This window comes from Ranitomeya variabilis, chromosome 2 (genome assembly GCF_051348905.1).
Source record: "Ranitomeya variabilis isolate aRanVar5 chromosome 2, aRanVar5.hap1, whole genome shotgun sequence".
Taxonomy (NCBI): domain Eukaryota; kingdom Metazoa; phylum Chordata; class Amphibia; order Anura; family Dendrobatidae; genus Ranitomeya; species Ranitomeya variabilis.
In genome coordinates, this window is record NC_135233.1 from 459,206,474 (window position 1) to 459,234,468 (window position 27,995).

At 42.7% G+C, this 27,995-nt stretch overlaps 1 protein-coding gene and 1 long non-coding RNA gene across 2 annotated transcripts; one reads left to right on the plus strand and one right to left on the minus strand.

Moving 5' to 3' along the window:
- Nucleotides 1-1,580: 1,580 nt before the first annotated feature.
- Nucleotides 1,581-18,541, minus strand: OVOL1 (ovo like transcriptional repressor 1). The gene is made up of 4 exons (XM_077287426.1): nt 17,949-18,541; nt 12,648-12,820; nt 12,038-12,215; nt 1,581-4,860 (listed from the first exon to the last, which is right to left on the minus strand). Exons 1-4 carry the CDS (start codon nt 18,046-18,048, stop codon nt 4,541-4,543), a joined length of 771 nt encoding a protein of 256 aa, XP_077143541.1. The 5' UTR covers nt 18,049-18,541; the 3' UTR covers nt 1,581-4,540.
- Nucleotides 18,542-18,635: 94 nt separating this feature from the next.
- LOC143806650 (uncharacterized) lies at nt 18,636-27,882 on the plus strand. Its single transcript, XR_013221525.1, has 3 exons — nt 18,636-18,776; nt 20,324-20,428; nt 27,668-27,882. It is a non-coding gene; the product is annotated as an uncharacterized LOC143806650 (long non-coding RNA).
- Nucleotides 27,883-27,995: the final 113 nt, after the last annotated feature.

Genomic DNA, 27,995 nt, shown 5'->3' on the forward strand with positions numbered 1-27,995 from the left:
TACAGCACCTCAGTTAGCTAATTCCAGCAATCAGTAGTCAGCAAATTATATTAGATAAAATATAAATGTACCTCTAGTAAAAAGGATACATCTCACACATAGAGGGTAGGGAAGGGGAAAGATACAGGTTCCAAAAGAGGAAGAATGGAGTGGGAAAAGCCTACCCGTTTCTCTGAGCCCAATAATAGTCCCAAGGGGCCCAAACAGTCAAAGCCATCCACTCTCGCCCTCATAAGAGCCGTCATATATTCCATCCTACGAATGTCGGCTATTCTATTCAATAGGTGCTGATGGGAAGGAGTAGAGGTCTGCTTCCAGTGCATGGCTATCAAACGCCTTGCTGCTGAAACGATATGTAACCACTTGGCTGAATTTTTCCCCATCTCCTTAGGGGAGACATTTAAGAAATATATAACCGGATCAAGCCCCACCTCAACATAGAGAACCCTGCTAATTAGAACTCTCACTTCATCCCAAAACCCGATGATCTCAGGACAAGACCAAAAAAATATGGTATTGAGTGCCCATGTCGGAACCGCAGTGCCAACACAGGCTTTTGAGGGTTCAATCTGTGGAGGAGGTCAGGTGTGTGGTGCCAGAACATCAGTATTTTGTACTGATTTTTCTTACATAAAGTGCAAACGGAGGACTTGGCTGCTTTTTCCCCAAGTGATCTGCCAACACTTGAGTGATAACCCCCTCCCAAGGGCAGATTCCCATCTGCTCATGTAGGAATGATTTAGTTGTTGGCCTTCTTGAGGAAAACTTAGAATCCTATAAATTTTCTTAGATTAATCCTTTGGTCGACGGACCCCTTTTGCAAATCCTATCAAAGTCAGTCGACAAGGAGACCTTCGGTGTGCCAAACCTAAATAATCTCGAAGAGATCAAGGGTGGACCATTGTAGGGTCCATACTATTTGGTAACACAGGCTGATATATGTAGGAAATCATTGGCGAGTTAGAGGAGACCAGACTGAACTTCTTCATGCATGAAAGTCATCTCCCTCGTAAACAACATAGGGCCCAACATGGATACTGAAATTCTAGTGGGCCTACTTGACCATAATACTGAATTTGAATGGATTGGTGCCGGCCATAGTTTCTCTATTTCTGTCCATTTGTTGTATGCCCATAGTGAAGCCCACAAAGGAATCCTACATAAGTGAGAAGCCCAGTAATATTTAGTAATGTCGGGGGCTGAAAGACCCCCTGTCATTTATGAGAGACAGGGACACGCTTGGAGATCTGATGACGCTTACCATTCCAAATGCCTTTTCCGCATCTAGACTAAATATGAGGTAGTGTATATTATTTCTATTAGAAACATCTATTGCCCGTCTGGTGTTATCCCCCTCCCGTCAAGGTGGCACCGGGACCGACACGCCAGGAGGAAAGCATCCAGAGCGGTCACAGCTGGCCGCCCCCGCTACGGGATGTACAGGCGTCCTCGCACTCCTTGGAGCCATCGGTGAGGCAGGAAAGGCGCCGGTGCAGGTACCAAAAGCCGGTATAATAGAATGCCTGGCGGAAGCTCTGCAGCCGCGCGTCTGCTCAGGCCAGCATCCGGACACATCCCCATGTTTTTATTTTTTTTTAAGCAAACTCAGTAGTAACATTCTGCCGCAGAGAACTAGCGCAGCATGTCCTGCTAAAATGACGGAAACCCAAAGGACCCCTTTGTAGTCAGCGGAGTCCGTTATGCGCCGATAGTGTTCTTAATGAGAATGAGCTGACATTACTCTTCAACTTTTAACAACTGTATGTAGATATTAAATGTACTAGAGGGACCATTTATCATCACTTTTACTCCAAATTTTTGTACAAATTGCAACATTTAATTGTCGTAAATGCCTAAGCCAAATTGACCAACGATTTACGCCATTTATTACGCTATGTTAGAGTACTTACACTAAACACTTTTGGTGAGAAATGCAACATATTTATGATTACTTTTGTACACAAAAGTCATAAAAAAGCATCATTTATTTATTTATTTATTTTTTAAAAAAAGGACATGGGTGCCTCAGGAGAAAAGAAAGGCGCTGAGCAAATATTTACATTTATGGTGTAAACTTTTTTTTTTTACCCCATGTTTGAAAAGTTTTGCAACAGTTAGTTTATTTGTCTCAGGCTCTTATTAAACACTGGGCAGTGTGCTAAGCTGAAAAAGTGCTGGAGTCAATTGCGCCAAATATATGGTTAAGGTGCAACATTTCGACATTTAAAAAATATACAGTGTCAGAGATAAAGAGGGTGCGCTAAAGATTTGCCACAAATTACACCATTTTTTTATTAATGTGGTTTGCAATACTGTACACTATGATGTCTTGCTTTGAGGAGTATATTGGTCCTTTAAATTTATAAGGTTATCTAGGTTAGCACCCGAGCATGTTCACTCTACTCTCGTAGATAATGTAGAGTGAACATGCTCGGGTGCTAACCTAGACCGGCGGGAAAAAAATTTAACATGTCTCAAAGTGTCAAAGACATAAATTGTGACTTCTTTAAAGCAAAAAAAAAAAAAAATTGTCAGGTCAATGATAAATGTTTCACACTATTTCTAATATTTATTCAAGCCATTCTTCAGTGCTTGTGGTTCTTTCCTGGCTGGGCATGCTCCCTGGTGGACTAGAGGTTACAGGGAATATCAACTGATGGATCATCTAGAGAGTGAACCTTTTCCTTGTGGTCATTACTATAGAACTATCGATTATTTTTCGTTCAAGAAGAACTTTAGGCTGGCGTCACACTAGCGAGTTTTACGGACGTATGAGAGGCGCAGAAAATACGCATTGCACACGGTACAATGATTCTCCATGGCCCAGCTCCTATTTGGCGTATTTTACGCATCCGTATTTTACGGTCTTGTACGGCCGTAGACAATCGCAGCATGCGGCGTTTGTCAGCGTATTGCGCAAAAAATCCGCCAATGAAAGTCAATGGGGGCAAGAAAAATACAGATTACACACGGACCAGCAGTGTGACTTGCGAGAAATACGCAGCAGTGTTCTATAGAAAAGACGGCAATTCAGCGCGGTGTACAGTAAAATCACACTGACAGGTTAGAATAGAATAGCTAAAATAAATGTCTACACATAGTATAGGGGTATATATATGTCAGTGAGACACATATATATATATTTATATTTCATACAGCGCTAGATAGCAGAAAAGCCTCGAGAGTGGGAATTTTTCTGAATATTTTCTCACGCTCGAGTTCATCTGAGGTTATGCCAGCAGGGGGCACAGCACCGCAAGTCTAGGTAGCTACGTTCCCCTGCTTTCCATTCATTCCCCAGTTTTTACAGGCAGGGGTGGCTGCATTAGCAGGCTCCTGCTTGTAAAATTATTTAACCCCTTCAGATGGATTTACAGCGTAGGACAAGACTGAACGACGGAAAGTATGGGATATTGTTGATTTTTTATTTTAACTTTGTTTCAGGTGACATGGGTCTTCAATTGGATTGAGAGTATAATAAACTATTACAACACCCTGTGTCTTTATTTCAATAAAATACTTTTTTCCTAATGTGTGTGTGCTTTATTAACTATTTACTACTATTGTATTAATAATGGATAGGTGTTTTATTGACACCTCTCCATTATTAACCTGGCTTAATGTCACCTTACAATAGCAAGGTGACATTAACCCTTCATTACCCCATATCCCACCGCTACAGGGGAGTGGGAAGAGAGAGGCTAAGTGCCAGAATAGGCGCATCTTACAGATGTGCCTTTTCTGGGGTGGCTGGGGGCAGATGTTTTTAGCCAGGGGGGGGTCCTATAACCATGGTGCCTCCCTAGGCTATTAATATCTGCCCTCAGTCACTGGCTTTCCCACTCTGGCGGAGAAAATTGCGCGGGAGCCCACGCCAATTTTTTCCATGATTTAACCCTTTATGTTAACAGCTAGAGCCCCCAAATTTTGCACACAGACACTTGGAACATTACTAATGAGGAATATGTAAAAAAAATAAGGGATATGAAGTGGTTTACTGTATGTAAACCATGTCTCATATCCTGTCGGGTTTGAGAAGGAGATAGCAAAAGCCGGCAATTGAATTCCCGGCTTTTCTGCTATCTAGCGCTTTATGAAATATACATATAGATATATATATGTGTCTCACTGACATATAGACTATATATATGTTTTCATGAGTATATGAGCCCATGGATCCATTGTATGTCCGTTTTGCAAGGTTGCGAGAAAATCTCGCTGTACGGATGCCATATGGATTACATACGGAGGATGCCATGCGCAAAATATGCCACACCCTGCCTACGGATGACATACGGATCACTATTTTGGGAACATTTCTGCGTATTACGCATGTAAAATACGGACCGTATTTCCCTACGCTGAGTGTGACCCCGGCCTTAGTAGTAGATATTGGCCAACAGTTCAGTGCATACAGGTCTATGTATCCTGGAAGGTTAGTGGGCTCTTTGATGTAGCACGGATTCATTAATTTGCGTGCTTGGCAGTAGGTGCTGGTAGAAGCAGTTCTTTGAAATGATGCCCCATTAATAATACTGTCTTATAAGGAGTGGCTGGGACTACTACAGAGGAGGTGACTGCCGTGCAGCAGGGGGTTGACCCCGCCGTGTAATGCCACCGCCAATTTCTTGGTGGCACGTTGGATTAAGGCGCTGTCGGGATGCTGGTGTTGCAGGTGATGTAGGTGGCTCTCCTGGCTGTCTGCTGTGTATCCACAGTCTTCACACACATACAGCTTGGTCCTCCTCTCCTTATAGGCATAATTTTGTTGTACTCCATGGATCTTCTTCAGATGAGACTCCAAAGAGCAGCGCTGGGTGAAGGCCTTGTCACAAAGGTGGCACTTGTAAGGGCGTACTCCTATGAAGAAGGAAACGGAAAGTTGTCTTTGACATTTTGGATGTATTTTTTTCGAGTCAAGTCACAATTGTATCAATTTCATTTATGTTATATCTACATTCCCCTGGTCAGGATCTGGATTAGTTCTTGGGCTGAGTTTTCAGCTTAATCAGAAAATGTTCTATTGTTTAAATCAGTTTTGTTTTGTTTTGTTTTTTCAAATTTTTTGCATTTTTTTTTTAATATATTATGATCTTTATAAATCAAAAATAAAATTAGTTATCTTGCAAATTTCAAAGTGGCCACATTTTTTGGTCTCTCACTTCTTATCCTTTCAGGAACAGTTTTCATCAGGCTCATTATCATCAGAGGGAGTGTTATAATTTTAACAGGTAACACCTCTCACAATAGGTAATTTCACAGCTCACCTGCTCCCCCTCCTTTCACAATGACCTTTGCACACGCTCATTAGATGCTTCAGTGCAAAATATAGGGTGGAGATCTGACCACTGTGGTTAATGTACATGTGCATTTCCTGAAAGAACAGGAAATTAAAGTGTTAAAAAAAAAAACACCAGCGACTGGTGTGAAAATGGCAAGATTTCTATTTTCTGTTATTTTTTTAATTTTTCGTACAGATTGTGATGTGGAAAAAAACATTGACAAAATATATACATTTAATACAAAAAAAAACTGATTTAAAGAATAAGTAATTTTCTGATAATAGCTTTCCTTTAAGATAGGCAAACAAGAAACTTTTATAGGTTTCCTGAAAGTTCAATAATTTTGCCATTGAATATGTTCTTGTGGAGTTCATACAGGATGCAGCCCCTCATCGCGAAGACTTAGTCACCAGCCTGTTTACATGCAGCTGGATCACAGGCAGCCATAGTCTTATTATATGAGGATTTAAGTAGCGCTAATGAATTACTTTTAAACAGTAACCGTTGTTTTAATTTTCATTTAATAAATTGATAATACATGTGAAAATAAGCATCTTTGTAATATATCTTATCAGAAAAATTTTCTTGTTTCATCTCCTGGATTGATTACTCTTTCTCAATTCATAGGTAAAATTTGTCTCGTGAATACAGATTTTCCTATTACTGGGATAGGAGATGACATTTGGTGCTTTTAAAAATCTATGATGAGGGAAAGGAGGAAAAAATTTATGATGAGGGAAAGGAGGAGCTAGAAACCGACACAGACATTCTGCAACACTTACAGTTCTACATAGAACCTTATGGGCACCAACTGTCATCTCCTATCTCAGTAATGGGTAAGCCTGTCTTCACTGAATACAGATTTTACCCTTCAATTGAGAATATTGAAAGTAAATAATCAGTCCACAAGGAGTAAGAAGCAGATTTTTATAATTATATATATTCAAAAGTTTCTTATTTTCACTTATGCTATTGATCTGTGAAAAAAATATAAAATGAAAAGTAGTGAAACTGGAAAAAAAACAATGTAAAAAATGTTTTAACAAGTATAAAAAAATACCAAAGTATAATAAAAATATGTATATATGAAACTTATAGATATTAAAATGTTATGTACAGGTGCTTCTCACAAAATTAGAATATCATCAAAAAGTTATTTTATTTCAGTTCCTCAATATAAAAAGTTAAACTCATATTAAATACTAGATGGTGGCCCGATTCTAACGCATCGGGTATTCTAGAATATGCATGTCCACGTAGTATATTGCCCAGCGACGTAGTATATTGCCCAACCACGTGGTATACTGCCCAGCCACGTGGTATATTGCCCAGCCACGTGGTATATTGCCCAGCCACGTAGTATATTGCCCAGCCACGTAGTATATTGCCCAGTTACGTAGTATATTGCCCAGCCACGTAGTATATTGCCCAGCCACGTAGTATATTGCCCAGTGACGTAGTATATTGCCCAGCCACGTAGTATATTGCCCAGTTACGTAGTATATTGCCCAGTGTCGTAGTATACAGCACAGAGCCACGTAGTATATTGCACAGCGACGTATACAGCACAGAGCCACGTAGTATATTGCCCAGCCACGTAGTATATTGCCCAGCCACGTAGTATATTGCCCAGTGACGTAGTATATTGCCCAGCCACGTAGTATATTGCCCAGCCACGTAGTATATTGCCCAGTTACGTAGTTTATTGCCCAGTGACGTAGTATACAGCACAGAGCCACGTAGTATATTGCACAGCGACGTAGTATACAGCACAGAGCCACGTAGTATATTGCACAGCGACGTAGTATATTGCCCAGCCACGTAGTATATTGCCCAGCCACGTAGTATATTGCCCAGCCATGTAGTATATTGCCCAGCCATGTAGTATATTGCCCAGTGACGTAGTATATTGCCCAGTGACGTAGTATATTGCCCAGTGACGTAGTATATTGCCCAGCGACGTAGTATATTGCCCAGTGACGTAGTATATTGCCCAGTGACGTAGTATACAGCACAGAGCCACGTAGTATATTGCCCAGCCACGTATGTCACAGGTTAAAAATAAACATATACTCACCTTCTGAGGGCCCCTTGTAGTCCTGTCGCCTGTGTGCGGTGCACGCGGCAGCTTCCGGTCCCAGGGTTGGTATGAGCGCAGGACCTGTGATGACGTCACGGTCACATGACCGTGATGTAATGGCAGGTCCTTCGCGCGGAGGACCTGTGATGACGTCGCGGTCACATGACCGTGACGTCATGGCAGGTCCTTTTCACATACCATCCTTGCCACTGGAACCTACCGCTTGCATGAAGCGGTCACGAGGAGCGGGAAAGGCGGCGGAAGGCGAGTATATAATGATTTTTTATTTTTTTTTATTATTTTTAACATTAGATCTTTTTACTATTGATGCTGCATAGGCAGCATCAATAGTAAAAACTTGGTCACACAGGGTTAATAGCAGCGGTTACGAAGTGCGTTACCCGCGGCATAACGCGGTCCGTTACCGCTGGCATTAACCCTGTGTGAGCGGTGACTGGAGGGGAGTATGCGGGCGCCGGGCACTGATTGCAGGGGAGTAGGGAGGGACTAATCAGACTGTGCCCGTCGCTGATTGGTCGCGGAAGCCATGACAGGCAGCTGGCGAGACCAATCAGCGACGCGGGATTTCCGTGACGGAAGTTGCCGACAGAAAGACGGAAGTACCCCTTAGACAATTATATATATAGATTTTCAGTATTTACTTAGTATTGCACAGGTGATAATTGCATCACCCGTGCAATACTAAGGAAATCCTGAAAACATGACCTATTGGGGAACATTTTTCTAGAGTAATCATTCTTGGTTAATCATGGTGCAACCTTTACTGTTTTTCAACTTGTATGCTTTTTTTGGTTGGCGCCTGTTCACACTTGCTTGGATGTGCTTGTCTTTTTCTCTATTTGTATTAGGTTTATTGCAAGCCATCAATTTTGTAACCACGATCACTAGGTGGTGCTAGTGCACGGGTAATATCCTTTTCTTGCTTTTTTTGTGGCCACCATAAATAAAAATTAAACCAAATCATCAACCCCTAGATGGCTCCACTTCTCCACAATTTTTTTCCAAAAGAACAAAAACAAGTAAATTCGCCCTCTAGTGGCTGTAGTATTGTATTCAATAGGATCATATCCTGCGATTGCCGCAAGAACAGTGACCGAAGTTTGGTAACTATTGTTTTATTTCTGCTTTGTTTCTGGAGTCATAAGTGACATCAGGACACGTAACCACATTGATTGCGTTGTCTATGCTTCTCAGGAAATTATGTTAAACCTAACGCTTGACTAGTGATTGAACATGCTGACAAAAGGACTGTTAAGATCACTTTCTGACAACCTAACTTAAAGGAATTTTTGGGAAAATCAAAATATTGATAAGTTACTGGTCTGACCCCCAGAACCACTCTATGATGAATGCAGTCACCTGTACTATTTATACGTTACCCAAGGTCAGTGTGATGTTAACACTATACCTGAGGTGTGTGAGGTTAACACTGTACCCGATGTCTGTGACATTAACACTGTACCCATTGTCTGTGTGACATTAACACTGTACCCGATGTCTGTGACATTAACACTGTACCCATTGTCTGTGTGACATTAACACTGTACCCGAGGTCTGTGTGAAGTTAACATTGTATCCGAGGTGTGTGAGGTTAACACTGTACCCTAGGTCCCCATGAAGATGACACTGTACCCGAGGTCTGTGTGACATTAACACTGTACCTGATGTCTGTATGAAGTTAATACTGTACTCGATGTCTGTGTGAAGTTAAAGGGAACCTGTCACCCCCAAAATCGAGGGTGAGGTAAGCCCACCGGCATCAGGGGCTTATCTACAGCATTCTGTAATGCTGTAGATAAGCCCCCGATGTATCCTAAAAGATGAGAAAAAGAGGTTAGATTGTACTCACCCAGGGGCGGTCCCACTGCGGTCCGGGTCCGATGGGCATCGCGGTCCGGTCCGGCGCCTCCCATCTTCATCAGATGATGTCCTCTTCTGGTCTTCACGCTGCGGCTCCGGCACAGGCGTATTTTGTCTTCCCTGTTGAGGGCAGAGCAAAGTACTGCAGTGCGCAGGCGCCAGGCCTCTCTGACCTTTCCCGGCACCTGCGCACTGCAGTACTTTGCTCTGCCCTCAACAGGGCAGACAAAGTACGCCTGTGCCGGAGCCGCAGCGTGAAGACCAGAAGAGGACGTCATCTGATGAAGATGGGAGGCGCCGGACCGCGACGCCCATCGGACCAGACCAGCAGCGGGACCGCCCCTGGGTGAGTATATTCTAACCTCTTTTTCTCAGGATACATCGGGGGATAATCTACAGTATTACAGAATGCTGTAGATAAGCACCTGATGCCAGTGGGCTTAGCTCACCTTCGATTTGGGGGGTGACAGGTTCCCTTTAACACTACCCGATGTCTGTGTGAAGTTAAAACTGTACCCGAGGTGTGTGAAGTTAATACGGTGTCCGAGGTTTGTGGGAAGTTAACACTGTACCCAAGCTCTGTGTGACATTAACACTGTACCCGATGTCTGTGTGACATTAACACTGTACCCGATGTGTATGTGAAGTTAACATTGTACCCGAGGTGTGTGAAGTTAACACTGTACCCTAGGTCCCCGTGAAGATAACACTGTACCCGAGGTCTGTGTGAAGTTAACACTGTACCTGAGGTCTGTGGAACGTTAACCCTACCCGAGGTACCCGTGAAATTGACACTGTACCCGAGGTTCCTGTGAAGTTGACACTGTACCCGAGATTCCCGTGAAGTTAACACTGTACCCGAGGTTCCCGTGAAGGTAACACTGTGCCCGAGGTCCCCGTGAAGTTAAAACTGTACCCGAGGTTCCCGTGAAGTTAACACTGTGCCCGAGGTCCCCGTGAAGTTAACACTGTGCCCGAGGTCCCCGTGAAGTTAACATTGTACCTGAGGTCCCGTGAAGTTAACACTGTACCCGAGGTTCCCGTGAAGATAACACTGTACCCGAGGTTTCCGTGAAGATAACACTGTACCCGAGGTTTCCGTGAAGATAACACTGTGCCCGAGGTTCCCGTGAAGATAACACTGTGCCCGAGGTCCCCGTGAAGTTAACACTGTGCCCGAGGTCCCCATGAAGATAACACTGTGCCCGAGGTCCCCGTGAAGTTAACACTGTACCTGAGGTCCCTGTGAAGCTAACAGTGACATAGGTGCTGAGTTGTTCTGTTACTGTTTATGTTCTGAACTAGATGGTGGCCCGATTCTAACGCATCGAGTATTCTAGAATATGCATGTCCACATAGTATATTGCCCAGCCACGTAGTATATTGCCCAACCACGTAGTATATTGCCCAACCACGTAGTATATTGCCCAGCCATGTAGTATATTGCCCAGTGATGTAGTATATTGCCCAGCCACGTAGTATATTGCCCAGCCACGTAGTTTATTGCCCAGTTACGTAGTATATTGCCCAGCCACGTAGTATATTGCCCAGTCACGTAGTATATTGCCCAGCCACGTAGTATATTGCCCAGTGACGTAGTATATTGCCCAGCCACATAGTATATTGCCCAGCTACGTAGTATATTGCCCAGTGACGTAGTATACAGCACAGAGCCACGTAGTATATTGCCCAGCCACGTAGTATATTGCCCAGCTACGTAGTATATTGCCCAGCCATGTAGTATATTGCCCAGTGATGTAGTATATTGCCCAGCCACGTAGTATATTGCCCAGCCACGTATGTCACAGGTTAAAAAAATAAACATATACTCACCTTCCGAGGGCCACTTGTAGTCCTGTCGCCTGTGTGCAGTGCACGCGGCAGCTTCCGGTCCCAGGGTTGGTATGAGCGCAGGACCTGTGATGACGTCGTGGTCACATAACCGTGATGTCATGGCAGGTCCTTCTCGCGCAGGCGCGCAGGACCTGTGATGACGTCGCGGTCACATGACCGTGACGTCATGGCAGGTCCTTCTCGTGCAGGACCTGTGATGACGTCGCGGTCACATGACCGTGACGTCATGGCAGGTCCTTTTCGCATACCATCCTTGCCACCGGAACCTGCCGCTTGCATGGAGCGGTCACCGGAGCGTCGCGAGGAGCGGGAAAGGCGGCGGAAGGTGAGTATATAATGATTTTTTATTTTTTTTATTATTTTTAACATTAGATCTTTTTACTATTGATGCTGCATAGGCAGCATCAATAGTAAAAACTTGGTCACACAGGGTTAATAGCAGCGGTTACGGAGTGCGTTACCCGCGACATAACGCGGTCCGTTACCGCTGGCATTAACCCTGTGTGAGCGGTGACTGGAGGGGAGTATGCGGGCGCCGGGCACTGGTTGCAGGGGAGTAGGGAGGGACTAATCGGACTGTGCCCGTCGCTGATTGGTCACGGCAGCCATTTCCGTGACGGAAGTTGCCGACCGAAAGACGGAAGTACCCCTTAGACAATTATATATATAGATGTTCATGTCCGCGTAGTTACATAAAGTAGACTGCAACCATTAAGCGCCTATGCCTTGCATGAAAAATTGCAACCATCAAGTGTTTTGGGTGAAGGAACAAAGTTAAAATCCTATTTTAACCAATACAGTCTGCAATATTTTCTTTATTTAGGAACCCTCAACCACGTGCAGATGAAATATTTGCGCTCCCAAACAACTGGTCCAGCAGTCTAACATCCAAATTCGGTGCCACTGCCACCTTATGGATCTCCGCCTTTGCCCTCCTCACCTGTATGGGTGCGCACATGTCTCTTTAGGTCAAAAGTGTCATTGAATCCTTTCCCGCAGTGCTCACACCGGTGTCTCTTCACCTCGCTGTGACACTTCATATGACGGTTCAGCATCCTTTGATACGAGAAGCTCTTGTCGCACAGCGTGCAGTGAAACAGCACCTTCTGTTCATCCTGCTGTGATATTGAAGGTGTAATGAGCATGGAGAACGCGTTATCGAAAGGCGACGTCTCAAAAACCACACCAAGATGTCTACAGTATGTATGGCAAAAATTAGGATATTCAATAAAATATTGTAAAAGATAAATGTAAAGTAATGAGAGCTGAAATCACAATTCTGCTTGCTTATATTGGAAACAGTCAACATGCCGGCTGACGGACAGCTCTACCAGCTTATATTTACCATACATATAAAAAGTAACACCAGATAACTGATATATTACACTTTCCAGATTGCTAATTACCAGATATTAGACATTAAGATAACAAGGAAAGAAGGGTGATTACAGCTCTAAAGCCCACAAAATTGTGAATGCAGCTCTGGACTATTATAGACACTGTAAGTCAGGATCACTTTGAAATAAGCAATGCATTTAGTAACAAGATACCTGGGGTGAAAGTCTCATCTCTGAAGTTGGAGACGATTGACCGGAGTTCCTCTGTTCCTCTTCATAGGGTAAATGTTTCGCCACACAGCGCAGGTGAGGGAGAGACAGATCCAGAGCCACCTCATTATCGTACTGGGGTCCTGCATCTTTCTGGGGCACATATTCCAAAGTCACTGTATTGGGATATACAGACACAATCAGGAATATTATAATTACAGAGAGGTACTTAAAGGGGTGCTCTTACCAAGACAACCCCTTTTAATTTGCACACTTAAGAAATTATAGAGATGCCCCATGCAATGAGCCACTCAAGAAAAACACCTCTTGCTCCAGTGGACCCGATACACCCATATGTTACAGGTGGTAAAGTATTCATTTGAATTGCCGCCATGTAATACTACTTTTCTTTGGTTATAGAAGCCGTCACCTGCAGCGATCAGCTGATTACTGCATCAATTTGTGTTTAAAAAGAGTTGCACGTTATTAATTATCTCATTACAGAACCATTATGTCAGGACTCTGAACATTTTTTACCTTTTGTGCATTACTGCCCTTTTTCAAGATGGCGTCTTTGGTCTCATGTGCACTGTGTCTCCTGCTATAAAACTCCACCCCAGCCTTCAGTCTGTGCTAGAGTATTCTGCCTTGCATCCAGCTCCTGTCCTCTGATTACTCCCTGGCTATATACCTGCTCCTGTGAACCTGTGTGGTGATCCTGCTACTCTGCTCTGAGTTCCTGCTGCATACACAAGTTTCCAGTAATCCTCCTTCATCTGCTGTTCGTGTTTACATCCATCTGCATTTGCTGGTCATGTAAGCTGTTGCTGCTTTGCAATAACCTGAGACTATTAACCAGGCCTCCCTGGTTGAGCTAAGATATGATTTGAACTGCCTAATAAGCATATCTATCTGTGCCTGGACTAAGACAAGGATTTATTCGTGTCAAGTATCCTCAAGAATAACTGTGCTTCATAGACTTTCTGCTTCATTGCATTCTCCTCTGAAGTTTCCTATAGACTGCTAAGCTGCGTTTATTATTTGCACCAAGTGTTGTGGACTTGAGTTTCTCTCTGCACCTGTTTGAATCACCGTGTGATAATATAGACTTTACCACTTATAAAACTGTGTCCTGTAGTTGTCTTGTTCCACGCAAAGAGTCTCCTGAGTTATCCCCTATAATTATTACACATTATTACGGATCTGGCCTCAATCATTCAACCATTGCAGCGTTAGCGAGTTGAGGCGTTGATGGCAATAAGACCCGGCTCGCGGTTGTCATTCCAGCACAACCAAAAGGTCATGCCCCCTATGCTCGTTCATCAGGTTCTTCCACATCAAACTATTTTTTATTTTTAAGAAATTCCATCAGATATTGTACGTCCTCCAACAAACTTTCCAATTGGGGTGACCAGGTACACTTCTCCAGAAGCCCACCTAAAGCACATGAGTCCATCACAAAGCTTGAGCCAATGGTGATGTGTTGTCCATCCCTCTAGCCAACACTTCTAACCAGGAACATATGGCAGAGGGGTTGCGTTCAACCTGGACAGAGGAACCTAAAGCTTACGAAAGGTCCTTTTGGCCCACATGCGAAGACCCGTGATAGTTGGGGACCCTATTGGAGATTTTGAATTGGGGCCACAAGCTTGAAGTTACACCACTGCTTGAAACCTCAGTCTTGTACGTGAAACCTAATCTATGAAGCCCCTAACAAAGAGCTCTGGTGGACACTCAGATCCCAAGGTATTGTGACTTAGATATTCGAAAAAAATTTGTAAAGAAGTAATTTCTACATGGTGCCTATGTCAGCCCTTGATAGTCCTGTCCTGTTGACCACAGGTGATTACCGTAATTTATAACTGGTGGAGGTCCCCCCAATCATGAGTCTTATGTCTTCTTACGAATTGAGCGGTAACAACCATGTCTTTTCTATGTCTCTGGAGATCATACCTCTGCCTCTCTGTTCCTGTGAACAATGGAGATTGAACAAAATCTCTCGGTTCTTGTGAACAAAAAGGGTTGGGGTCCGACCCAACATTTAGACCGCCACTATAATACGTTTATTTCCTATCCGGTTAATGTTACTGGTGTGACAACCCCTTTTAACAGTCAAACAGTTTTTAGCTCTAATCATGTGGAAAGCTGTGCCGAATTGTGTTGTTGCAGTTTTAGCCACTCGTAAGCCCACCCTAACATTTGCTCAAGTTGTACATCCCACCAGGTGTAATTTGGGTCTTCTCAGTTCTTCTGTAGGTATAATTGATTTTAACTATTAATTTGTATTATTTGTATAACATTCAACTTTGTATGGAGGTGTTGCAGTTTTCTTGATTTTGGTTCTCATGTGATGGGGAGAGGGAACATCCGGGAGTATGTTTGTCTTTTATCGTGTTATTATGCTAACGAAGTGGACATATGCAAAGGTAAACTATGTGACATCTCACAGCCCTGCTGTTTGGGCTCCTCGATGGAAATTTTGGTGTTTTCAGTGCCTACGTGTGTGGTTATTAAAGGCACCTTTAGGTATCGGGCCTGATGTAACAGTGCAGCTGGCAGTCTAAAGAGGAATTACTGCGTCCACATCTTACAGAGATACATAAATTTTACCTACATAACTAAAAAGTCCCAAATTAGAAAGAGGGAATATTGAGAAACAAATACATAGAGACAGAAAAGTAAAGAAAAATAAAAGTGGCACTTTTCATAGTTGATAAAGACTCTTTTGAGCAACTTTGAGCTGAAACGTCGCATGAGCTGATTAAAATCCGGTTTCTCACCATGTAACTTTGGAGTGCTACCCCAATTTTTGGGGATTTCTAAACAAATACGTAGGTTGGAAAAAAAAAAAAGACACAGGTCTATTAAGTTCAACATTTTTCGATCTGTGTTTTGTAATGCCGTTCTAAGAACATAGGATGGATTTTGTGCCTACGGTACCTAAAATCTGCACATGGCACCAGAATGACCTTATTGACTCTCATGGATTCCCTGATGGTTTTCGTATGAGCGTTTGTCATTTTACTAGGTAATATTAACTAAATGTAGGATCAGGCAGGAAAACTTTACATCGACATCAAACATTGTTCTAGTTCTTCCTACACAAGTCACCAACCTTGATATTTTTTTTCTTACAAAAGTAGTAAAATAGCTGTCAGGAGGGGCCATAGAAGCACTGTGATAGCTGCTTGGTTCTTCTCCAGTTATGTAATGGTATTTTAAATGGGGGGAATAATATAATCTGCAGCATTCTTGCTGTCAATATCTGAAGTTTGTTGGACCCCATTATAAGTCAATAAAATCCATCAGGAAATGTAAAGGCTTATTCCCCCCAAAATGCAGTTATTCCCTATCTGTAGGTTAGGAACTAACTTGCAGATCATTTGGGGTCTGACCACTGGGACCATCAGTGATCCCAAGAATGGGGCTCTAGAGTCCAGTACTGAATGGATATGTTCCATTTATTGTCTATGGGACCAATGAAAATAGGTGTGCATAGAGTTCAGCAACACTATAGACCAGGAATAGAGTAGAGGTCATGCATGTGTTCACCTTTTCTCCATTTAGGACAAGGATGTAGAGCCCCATTCTTGAGATTTTAGAGCCCCAAACTTGGGATCACTGGAGTCCCAGTGGTCAGAACCCTTGTGATCAGTAACGAGATCCCCTATCCTGCAGATTGGGGATAACTTTATTATTATTAGGAATAACCCTTTAATCCACTGGAAAGAAAGCCTAAAGAGGTTATAATAAAATATGATGGGTCTCTCCGCAGCATTCGACACTGTGGATCATAAGCTCCTCCTCACTATGCTCCACTCCATCGGCCTCAAGGACACCGTTCTCTCCTGGTTCTCCTATCTCTCTGGCCGCTCCTTCACTGTATCTTTTGCTGGTTCCTCCTCTCACCTTGCCCTTACTCTTGGGGTTCCTCAAGGATCAGTCCTAGGCCCCCTCCTCTTCTCTTTGTATACTGCCCCTATTGGACAAACAATCAGTAGATTTGGTTTCCAGTACCATCTCTATGCTGACGACACCCAATTATACACCTCTTCTCCTGCTTTCACTCTGACCTTCTTAGAAAACACCAGTGATTGTCTTACCGCTGTCTGTAACATCATGTCCTCCCTCTATCTGAAACTGAACCTGTCAAAAACTGAACTCCTCTTGTTCTCTCCCTCTACTAACCTACCTTTGCCTGACATTGCCATCTCCGTGTGCGGTTCCACCATTACTCCAAAGCAACATGCCCGCTGCCTTGGGGGTCATACTTGATTCCGAGCTTTCATTCACCCCCCACATCCGATCACTGGCTCGCTCTTATCTGCATCTCAAAAACATTTCTAGAATTCACCCTTTTCTTACTTTCGACTCTGCAAAAACTCATACTGTTTCACTTATTCATTCTTGTCAGGACTATTGTAACTCTCTACTAATCGGCCTCCCTCTTACCAAACTTTCCCTGCTCCAATCTGTCCTGAATGCTGCTGCCAGGATCATATTCCTCACCAACCGTTACACCGATGCCTCTACCTTGTGCCAGTCATTATACTGGCTACCCATCCATTCCAGAATCCAGCACAAAACTATTACCCTCATCCACAAAGCACTCCATGGCTCAGCACCACCCTACATCTCCTCTCTGGTCTCAGTCTACCACCCTACCCGTGCCCTCCGCTCCGCTGATGACCTCAGGTTAGCATCCTCAATAATCAGAACCTCCCACTCCCGTCTCAAAGACTTTACACGTGCTGCGCCGATTCTTTGGAATGCATTACCTAGGTTAATACGATTAATCCCCAATCCCCACAGTTTTAAGGGTGCCCTAAAAACTAATTTGTTCAGATTGGCCTACTGCCTCAACGCATTAACCTAACTGTCCCTGTGTGGCCCATTCAAAAAATAAAAAAACTTAAACCATAATCAGGTTCCTCGCATCATGTTCTCATACACTTTATACAGTTAATAGCCTCTGTGTCTGTACTGCTACATACTTAAGCAGTTAACTGGTTCATGCAGCTTTACATGAACACCCGATCCTTACACTATGGCTGGTCCGAATAACTAAAGCAATTGTTACCATCCACCTCTCATGTCTCCCCCTTTTCCTCATAGATTGTAAGCTTGTGAGCAGGGCCCTCACTCCTCTTGGTATCTATTTTGAACTGTGATTTCTGTTATGCTGTAACGTCTATTGTCTGTACAAGTCCCCTCTATAATTTGTAAAGTGCTGCGGAATATGTTGGCGCTATATAAATAAAATTATTATTATTATTATTATTATGACAATAAAAGATGATTCACCTGGAATGTACATCTCCCCTCTGTCCTCATCGGGTACTTCACCCCACTTTCTCTTCCAACTTCCCAAACTGGACTTCTTCACCAGAAATGCCCTGGGCATCTTGTCTAGTTTGTATTTCCAAAGTGTACAGAGAGGATGAATCCTAATTTTCTTGAAATACCATCAAGTGGAATGTTCTCCAAAAGCAAAATACAATTGATGGACATAAAATGTTAAAATTGGAACGCAATATCAAAAGATATTATTAGAGTTGTCCAGGGACCTCTTTCAAGATGGAGCAAATTGAAAATGAGAGATCCACTTTGTCCTGTTGTTGAGTATCCAGTGTTTCTTGATTGATGATGGACCTTCACCGTGTCTATGCCCAAACATGAAGAACCATCTCAAGAAGATGACAAGTCCATGGATGACACATTTGACGTCTTTCTGTATAAACTGAAGATAAGACCGTGGGTTTTTGAGTGAGTCGTGAAATACCAGATTTGTCCTATTTGATCTCTAGAAAGTCTACTTAGGTGTGCATCAAAAACCTCTGGGAGTCTTCAGAATGATTGCTCTTCCAAAGCTGGAATATACATGGATGAAGCATGAGTGTCTTCTGCAAAAGAACCAGTTGTGAAATAACGGTGGGGGGAGGATCCTCTGTATTATTATTTTTTTTCATCATCTTCTTTCAACCTGCTGAACCGGTTTTAGAACCGCTTGGAGTGAGGTGGAAACGCTTCAGGGAGGAGATGAAGATTGGTAAGGTGGGGACATGGCTTCTGGGTGGGAGAAAGAAAGGACCCACACCCTGACCTGCACATACATTGCTACATGAAAATCAGGTAGCTCTTGTTAGGAGTATGTGCATGAGCCTGTTAGAAGGGTGTGTGTATTTTTGCGGTGTGAAAACAGTGACACAGAGTTGCGTAGTGTTTGCAAGTAGGACACGTAACTGTCATCTCTTAACGCTCTACAGTTGTCTGACATGAGCCTGCAGCTCATTCTAGCATTGGTGTCCCATGTATTACAGTAGTACAAAGGTGTGTCATTCCTCCTCCATGTAGAGATCTGGAGACCACCAATACACCTTCAACTCTTCCACCCGAAAAAAATTACCTATCCCCTCGTTACTTCTCTGCCTCTCCCAATCCTTTCTTGGCACGGATTGTACAAAAACTTTAGCACAAAATATTAACAATGACTTACAAGGCTGTCCATAACCTATCCCTTCCATTACAGTTGAGCAAAAAGATTTGCAAGACCCTGGTCTGGAGTTCATAGTGGTACTCCGTGGCAGCTGGACCACAGTAGTGTAAACTTCATCAACGGGCACACGAATGCCAGCGTCCTATGCGCCTCTTGTGATTACTCAACACAACATCATGACATCGAGGCTTGACACACGTCATGAGACCCAGTAATCAAAAGAACCACCTAGAATGAAAGTATTCGAGTGCCAGCTGCACTGCCCTTGTCTAACGTAGACTTTTAATGAGGACGCTGGACTAGGGTTCTGCAAATCTTTTAACTCTACCTTCACCTATTCTTCAGCTTCCTCCACACAAATAATCCCCGATCCTCACAAGATAACTTCCTCTGCTCCTCACAAAACCATCCCCAAGATTTTTACCATGGACCCCACATACCTTGGAACCTCAATAATACATCAAACTCTCTCTTACTATATGCAGGTGCTTCTCACTAAATTAGAATTCTCATTATTTCTGCTAATGTTGATGATTATGGCTTGCAGCCAATGAAAAGCTAAAAGTCATTATCTCAGTAAATTAGAATACTTTATAACACCAGCTTGAAAAAATGATTTTAGAATCCAAAATGTTGGTCTACTGAAATGTATATTCAGTAAATGCACTCAATACTTGGTCGGGGCTCCTTTTGCATCAATTACTGCACCAATGCAGCGTGGCATGGATGCGATCAGCCTGTGGCACTGCTGAGATGTTATGGAAGCCCAGGTGGCTTTGATAGCAGCCTTCAGCTCGTCTGCATTGTTGGGTCTGGTGTCTCTCATCTTCCTCTTGACTATACCCCATAGATTCTCTATAGGGTTACGGTCAGGCGAGTTTGCTGCCAATCAGGCACAGTGATACTGTTGTTTATAAACCAGGTATTGGTACTTTTGGCAGTGTGGACAGGTGCCAAGTCCTGCTAGAGAATGAAATTCCCATCTCCAGCAAGCTTGTCTGCAGAGGGAAGCATGAAGTGCTCTAAAATTTCCTGGTAGACGGCTGCGCTGACTTTGGCCTTAATAAAACACAGTGGACCTACACCAGCAGATGACATGGCTCCCCAAACCATCACTGATTGTTGATACTTCACACTATACCTCAAGCAGCTTGGATTGTGAGCCTCTTCAATCTTCCTGCAGACTCTGGGACCTTGATTTCCAAATGAATTGCAAAATTTACTTTCATCTGAAAACTGCACCTTGGACCACTGAGCAACAGTCCAGTTCTTTTTCTCCTTGGCCCAGGTAAGACGCTTCTGGCGTTGTCTATTGGTCATGAGTGGCTTGACACAAGGAATGCGACACTTGTAGCCCATGTCCTGGATACGTCTGTGTGTGGTAGCTCAATGACTCCAGCAGCAGTCCACTCCTTGTGAATCTCCCCCAAATTTTGGAATGGCCTTTTCTTAACAATCATTTCAAGGCTGTGGTTATCCCGGTTGCTTGTGCACCTTTTTCTACCACACTTTTTCCTTCCACTCAACTTTCCATTAATATGCTTGGATACAGCACTCTGTGAACAGCCAGCTTCTTTAGCAATGACCTTTTGTGGCTTCCCCTCCTTGTGGAGTGTGTCAATGACTGTCTTCTGGTCATCTGTCAAGTCAGCAGTCTTCCCTATGATTGTGGAGCCTACTGAAAATGACTAAGGGACCTTTTTACACGCTTAGGAAGCCTTTGCAGGTGTTTTTTTTTTATTTTTCTAATTTACTGAGATGACTTTTGGGTTTTCATTGGCTGTAAGCCATAATCATCAACATTAAGGCCGGCCTCACACTAGCGAGTTTTACGGACGTATGAGCGCATAAACTACGTCCGTAAAATACGCATTACACATGGCTCAATGAATCTCTATGGCCCAGCTCCTATCTGCCGTATATTACACATCCGTAATATACGGTCTTGTACGGCCGTAGAAAATCGCAGCATGCTGCGTTTATCACCGTATTGCGCAAAAAAAAATCGCCAATGAAAGTCTATGGGGGCGAGAAAAATACGGATTCCACATGGACCAGCAGTGTGACTTGCGAGAAATACGCAGCGGTGTTAGTGAAAAGCCGGTAATTCAATTGCCGGCTTTTCATTTCTCCTTCACAAACCCGACATGATATGAGACATGGTTTACATACAGTAAACCATCTCATGTCCCTTTTTTTTTGTTGCATATTCCACACTACTAATGTTAGTAGTGTGTATGTGCAAAATTTGGGCGCTGTAGCTTGTAAAATAAAGGGTTAAATTGCGGAAAAAAATGGCGTGGGCTCCCGCACAATTTTCTCCACCAGAGTGGTAAAGCCAGTGACTGAGGGCAGATATTAATAGCCAGGAGAGGGTCCATGGTTATTGGCCCCCCTGGCTACAAACATCTGCCCCCAGCCACCCCAGAAAAGGCACATCTGGAAGATGCGCCTATTCTGGCACTTGGCCACTCTCTTCCCACTCCCGTGTAGCGGTGGGATATGGGGTAATGAAGGGTTAATGTCACCTTGCTATTGTAAGGTGACATTAAGCCAGATTAATAATGGAGAGGCGTCAATTATGACACCTATCCATTATTAATCCAATTGTATGAAAGGGTTAAAAAAACACACACACATTATTAAAAAGTATTTTAATGAAATAAACACACAGGTTGTTTTAATATTTTATTGCTCTCTCAATCCACCTGAAGATCCTCGCTCTGATAAATAATAAACCAACAATATACATACCCTCCGATGATCTGTAACGTCCCACGAGGTAAATCCATCTGAAGGGGTTAAATCATTTTACAGCCAGGAGCTGTGCTAATGCACTCGCTCGTGCCTGTAAACCCCGGGTACTGAAAGGAAAGCTGGGTGATCTGTAGTTACCTTGAGTTGCGGTGAGTCGCCCTCTGCTAGATGTCCTCATGAACTGGAGCCTTGGAAAAGTTCCCACGCTCGAGTTCATATGAGGACATCCAGCAGAGGGCGCATCACCGCAACTCAAGGTAACTACAGATCACCCAGCTTTCCTTTCAGTACCCAGGGTTTACAGGCACGAGCGAGTGCATTAGCACAGCTTCTGGCTGTAAAATGATTTAAACCCTTCAGATGGATTTACTTCGTGGGACATAACGACGGAAGGTATGGAATATTGTTTGTTTTTTTAACTTTGTTTCAGGACGAGGGTCTTCAGGTGGATTAAGAGTCTAATAAAATATTACAACAACATGTGTCTTTATTTCATTAAAATACTTTGTAATCATGTGTGCGTGTTTTATTAACCATTTCGTACTATTGGATTAATAATGGATAGGTGTCATAATTGACGCCTCTCCATTATTAATCTGGCTTAATGTCACCTTACAATAGCAAGGTGACATTAACCCTTCATTACCCCATATCCCACCGCTACACGGGAGTGGGAAGAGAGTGGCCAAGTGCCAGAATAGGCGCATCTTCCAGATGTGCCTTTTCTGGGGTGGCTGGGGGCAGATGTTTGTAGCCGGGGGGGCCAATAACCATGGACCCTCTCTAGGCTATTAATATCTGCCCTCAGTCACTGGCTTTACCGCTCTGGCGGAGAAAATTGTGCGGGAGCCCACGCCAATTTTTTCCGCGATTTAACCCTTTATTTTACAAGCTACAGCGCCCAAATTTTGCACATACACACTACTAACATTAGTAGTGTGGAATATGCAAAAAAAAGGGGATATGAGATGGTTTACTGTATGTAAACCATGTCTCATATCCTGTCGGGTTTGGGAAGGAGAAATGAAAAGCCGGCAATTGAATTACCGGCTTTTCACATATATCGCGCAGAATTAAATATAAATACAGAATATATATATATGTGTCTCAATGACATATATATACTGTATATATGTTTTAACGAACATTTGAGCACATAAATCCATTAGATGTCGGTTTTGCAAGCCTGCGAGAAAATATCGCAGTACGGATGCCATACGGATTACATACGGAGGATGCCATGCGCAAAATACGCTGACACACCCTGCCTACGGATGACATACGGATCACTATTTTGGGGACTTTTCTGCGCATTACGGCCGTAAAAAACGGACCGTATTTACATACGCTGAGTGTGAGGCCGGCCTAACAGAAACACTTAAAATAGATTAATCTATTTGTAACGACTCTATAGAATATATATTTCCTTTTTTGTATTGAAGAACTGAAATAAATTAACTTTTTGATGATATTCTAATTTAGAAAAACAGGTCACAGGTGAGGATGTTCCCTTTAGCAGCCATTCAAACCTATTTTTGTCAACTTCTGTGCATATTATCAGGCCACAATCACCAGGGTATGTGAACTTTTGATCAGGGTCATTTGGATATTTTGGGTTGTCTTTATGATTTAAAAAGAGAAAACACAGTAGTTTGACAATAAATGGCTTCACCAACCACTGACCATGTGTGGAGAAAACGTTTTGGTGTTATCATTCATACTCTCTGAAAAAAGGCCAAGAAAGCAAAAATTCTGCCGGGATATGTAACTTTTGAGCACAACTCTATGTGTAATAATGAGAAATGACACGGAAAAAGTATTGAACACTCTTGCTGAAATGTATTTAATACTTCATACAAAAACCGTTGTTGGTGATGACAGCTTCAAGACTCCTCCTGTGTGGAGAAACTAGTCGCAGGAATTGCTCAGGTGCGATTTTGGCCCATTCTTCCACACAAACTTCAAATCCTGAAGGTCCCGTGGGCTCCTTCTATGAACTTTGAGCTTTAGTTCCTTCCATACATTTTCTATTGGATTCAGGTCCGGTGATTCGCTCGGCCATTCTAGCAGCTTTATTTTCTTCTTATGAAATTAATTGAGAATTTCCTTGGCTGTCTGTTTGAGATCAGTATCTTGCTGAAATGTTCACCCTTGATTCATCTTCTTTATCCTGGTAAATGGCAGCAGATTTTTATCAAGAATGTCTTGGTATATTTGTGTTTTCATCCTTCCTTCAACCACATGAAGTTTGCCAGTGCCGTATGCTGAAAATCAGCTTCACACCATGATGTTCCCACCTCCAAGCTTTACTGTTGGTATGGTGTTTTTGGGATGATATGCAGTGCCTTTTGGTCTCCAAACATGGTGTATATTATGGCATCAAAAGAGTTCAATTTTGGTCTCATCTGACCAGACTATATTCTCCCAGTATTTCACAGGCTTGTCTAAATGTTGTTGAGCAAACATTAAAAGCACTTGAACATAACATGCTTTTTGTTCAACAAATGTAGTCTTGTGTGGTGAACGTGCATAAAGACCATAGAAGTAGAGTGCATTACCTATTGTTTTATTTGAAACAATTGTACCTGCTAATCCCAGGTCTTTCCGTAGCACTCCACAGGTGGTTCTCGGCTCTTGGACAACTTCTTCTGATATTTCTTTTTACTCCTTTGTCTGAAATCTTGTAGGGTGCACCAGGATGTGGCCGGTTTATGGTGAAATGATGTTCATTCCACTCCTTGATTATGGCCCCACAGTGCTCTCTGGAACCTTCAGCAGTTTAGAAATTCTTATGTAACCAATGCCATCAGTATGTTTTGCAACAATAAGGTTGCTAAGGTTTTGAGATGGCTCACTGATTTTACTCATGATCAGATGTTTCTTGTGTGGTACATAAGTAATGAAATACCTTTTTATAGGCCATCAGTTGAACCGTCTGATATAATTTGTCACTAAGTGGAAGGATTGCTTAGATTTTAGCTGCTGTCATGACTTTCCTTGTTTTTTTGCACCACTTTTTCTTCATGTGTTCAATACTTTGACATTTCACTAATGACATGGATGGGACATATATCTGAGATCAAGATCTGATCAGTGCAGATAAAAATACTGTGATTCCAGTGGATAGCTAACAAAGTGGCAGTGACCCTAGGACTGCACCTCTCCACTCAACATCAGGTTCCTTTTAGGCCAGTCTCACACGTCCAGATAATTCCGGTACCGGAAAAATCGGTACCGGAGTTATCCGTGTCCGTGAGCTCACGTGGCACATCAGTGTGGCACACGTGCGGCAGCCGTGTGCCGCCCGTGTGCCGACTGAGTACCACACGGACCATGCAGGAGACAGCGCTACAGTAAGCGCTGTCCCCCCTGTGTGTGGTACTGAAGCTGCCATTCATTCCTTCTCTCCAGCAGCGTTCGCTGGAGAGAAGGAATGAAAAATCAATGTTTTTTTATTTTTTTTTGTTTTTAAAATAAAGTTCCCGATCACCGCCCGCCTCCCACCCCCTGTGCGCCTGCCCGCTTGCATTAAGCGGGAGGTGGAGCCGCATATTCATCACCACGTGACCGCTCATACAGGACAAGCTGCCGCGCTGAGAGGAAGCATCGCGGGAGCTGGGTGAGTATTTTAATGCAAGTGGGCGGGTGCACAGGGGATGGGAGGCGGGCGGTGGCCGGGAACTTTATTTAAAAAAAAAAAAAAAAAAAAAAAATGATTTTTCATTCCTTCTCTCCAGCGAACGCTGCTGGAGAGAAGGAATGAATGGCGGCTTCAGCACCACGCGCAGGGGGGACAGCGCTTAACTCTAGCGCTGTCTCCTGCACTGTCCGTGTGGTACTCAGTCGGCACACGGGCGGCACACGGACAGCATCCGTGTGCGGTACGTGTTTACACGGACCCATTGACTTTAATGGGTCCGTGTGATCCGTGCGCTCCCACGAACACTGACATGTCTCTGTGTTTTTCAAACGGACACACGGTCCATGAAAACACGCTGACATGTGCAGAGACACATTTATTTTAATGTGTCTACGTGTGTCAGTGTCTCCGGTACGTGAGAAAACTGTCACCACACGTACCGGAGCCACTGACATGTGAAACAGGCCTCAGGTTGTGTTACCTAAGACTATGTTCACATGATCGTATTTTCGTCCTGAGTGATATCCATAAAAAATACGTGAAAAAAAAATTGCAGCATGTGCTAGTTTCTTCCTTATTTCGGTTGAGTCTCCCCATTGAAGTCAATGAATGCACACAAAAAAAAACGGATTGATCACATATTATCTCATTTTTATGGATACATTATGCTTTTTACCCTTCATTTTGGAAATGTTATTAACTACTGATGTATAAAAACAGGTGAAAAATCATCTTTTTTTTTTTCTGAATGAAAATCAGACCATTTTTTTATACACTGGTGAGAACTTAGCCTGACTGGTAATGTTTTATATTACATTTTATTTTATAGCTGTACATTATTCTCCATCTTGTCATCTCTAAATGCGAGGCAGGACATTTATAATTCGATGAAAAATAGAATCTTCAGGAACAAGTACAAACCTGGGAATATAATGAGTCACTGAAATAAAACCATAACTCACCTATAATAATACATCAGATCAAAGCAGTTATCTGTCACCTCCTGCCAGAATAAACACCGGGACACCTACACCGTATACTAATAGGCACAACTGAATCAAAGCCGGCACCTGGCATTATAGGCAATGCTCAACTTCACTGCCTGATTAGCACATTGCCACATAAGGGAAAACAACAAAAAAATTATATAATAAAGCAGCAATAAAAGAAAGTGAACGGCGCTGAAAATCTGTAAGCGCTAGAGATCAATTTTGTAGAAATGAAGGATAAGACCAGAATCATATATAAAACCCGATTCATAATTTGTGTATTTTTCTTGTTTAGTTTTTGGTGTTTTTCAATTTTCGCCTAAAGCGATATTAAAATGGAATATTTTTGCAGGGTTTTTTTTCAGCCACCAACACTGTTGAAAAAAATAAATTTTGCAGCGTTTTTTTTTATTTTAATTCAGATTACTTGTGGGATTTGTCTACAGTGCGTTTAATAAAGTTAGGTTTTTATTCACCAAAAATGCTGCAAGAAAACCGGAAAGAATTGATAAGCTGCGGCACTTTTTTTCACCCATAAAACGCAAGTAAAAAAGTGCATAAAAAATGCAAGTAAAAACCCACATATTTTACACTGCGTTTTTCCTGCCACAAGACACCTTTTTTGGTGCAGAAATGTCCTCGGCAAATACTTAAGCGTGCCTGTACCAAAATTCTTATTTTAATTGGCATCTTTATTAAAGTCTGTTATATCTATGTTTGTCTTTTTTTTGTATTTATGTTCGCCATTGCAGATCTGCTTTGGGGTTTCCAAATGTTTTTTTCTGATTAATCTATTGCAGCCTTTAAAAAAGTCACAAAATTTGGTGCAGATGTCCTGCAGTTGGCACATTAGAGCGATTTTACGTAAACCAGTTATTTCGCTGTAATTTTCATGCAATTTTGCAAAATGGTAAAGACAAAATTAAGGAGCATATTTATTTTGCGCAAGACTCAAGAACCTCGTAAGTCGTTTAGAAGAATTTGACAGGAAAAAAATAACAAATATCACAAGACAAAAAAAAAGTGACTTAAAGAAGCAAAAATACAAAAATGATGACTCCGTCACTAAGGATTGAGGCTACGAAGGTATATGTGAAAAAAATTTAATATTATAATGCCATCATCATCGCTGTTGTTACAGTTTTATGCCAGCTGTCCAACACAGCTACCGTCTTGACTCCCATCCAGCACATCAGGGGCTTCCATGGTCGGTGATCACACAGGAGCTGCCAGCAGTGGATCTTGATGATTTGCCCAAGTGCATTCAGCGCCAACCATTAATAACCTCAGTGATTGCAGCTGAGGCTTTAAGTGCGGGGATTTCTGAAAGTGTCACACATTCACTGTACTGAATAAATTGAGATGTTTTAAACATTTTATTCCCATTTTTTCATCATTTGCATATTATTAACATGTCAATTAATTCTGCAAGTTCCATCATTGCACGACTTTTCCTTCTTGGTGTTGCA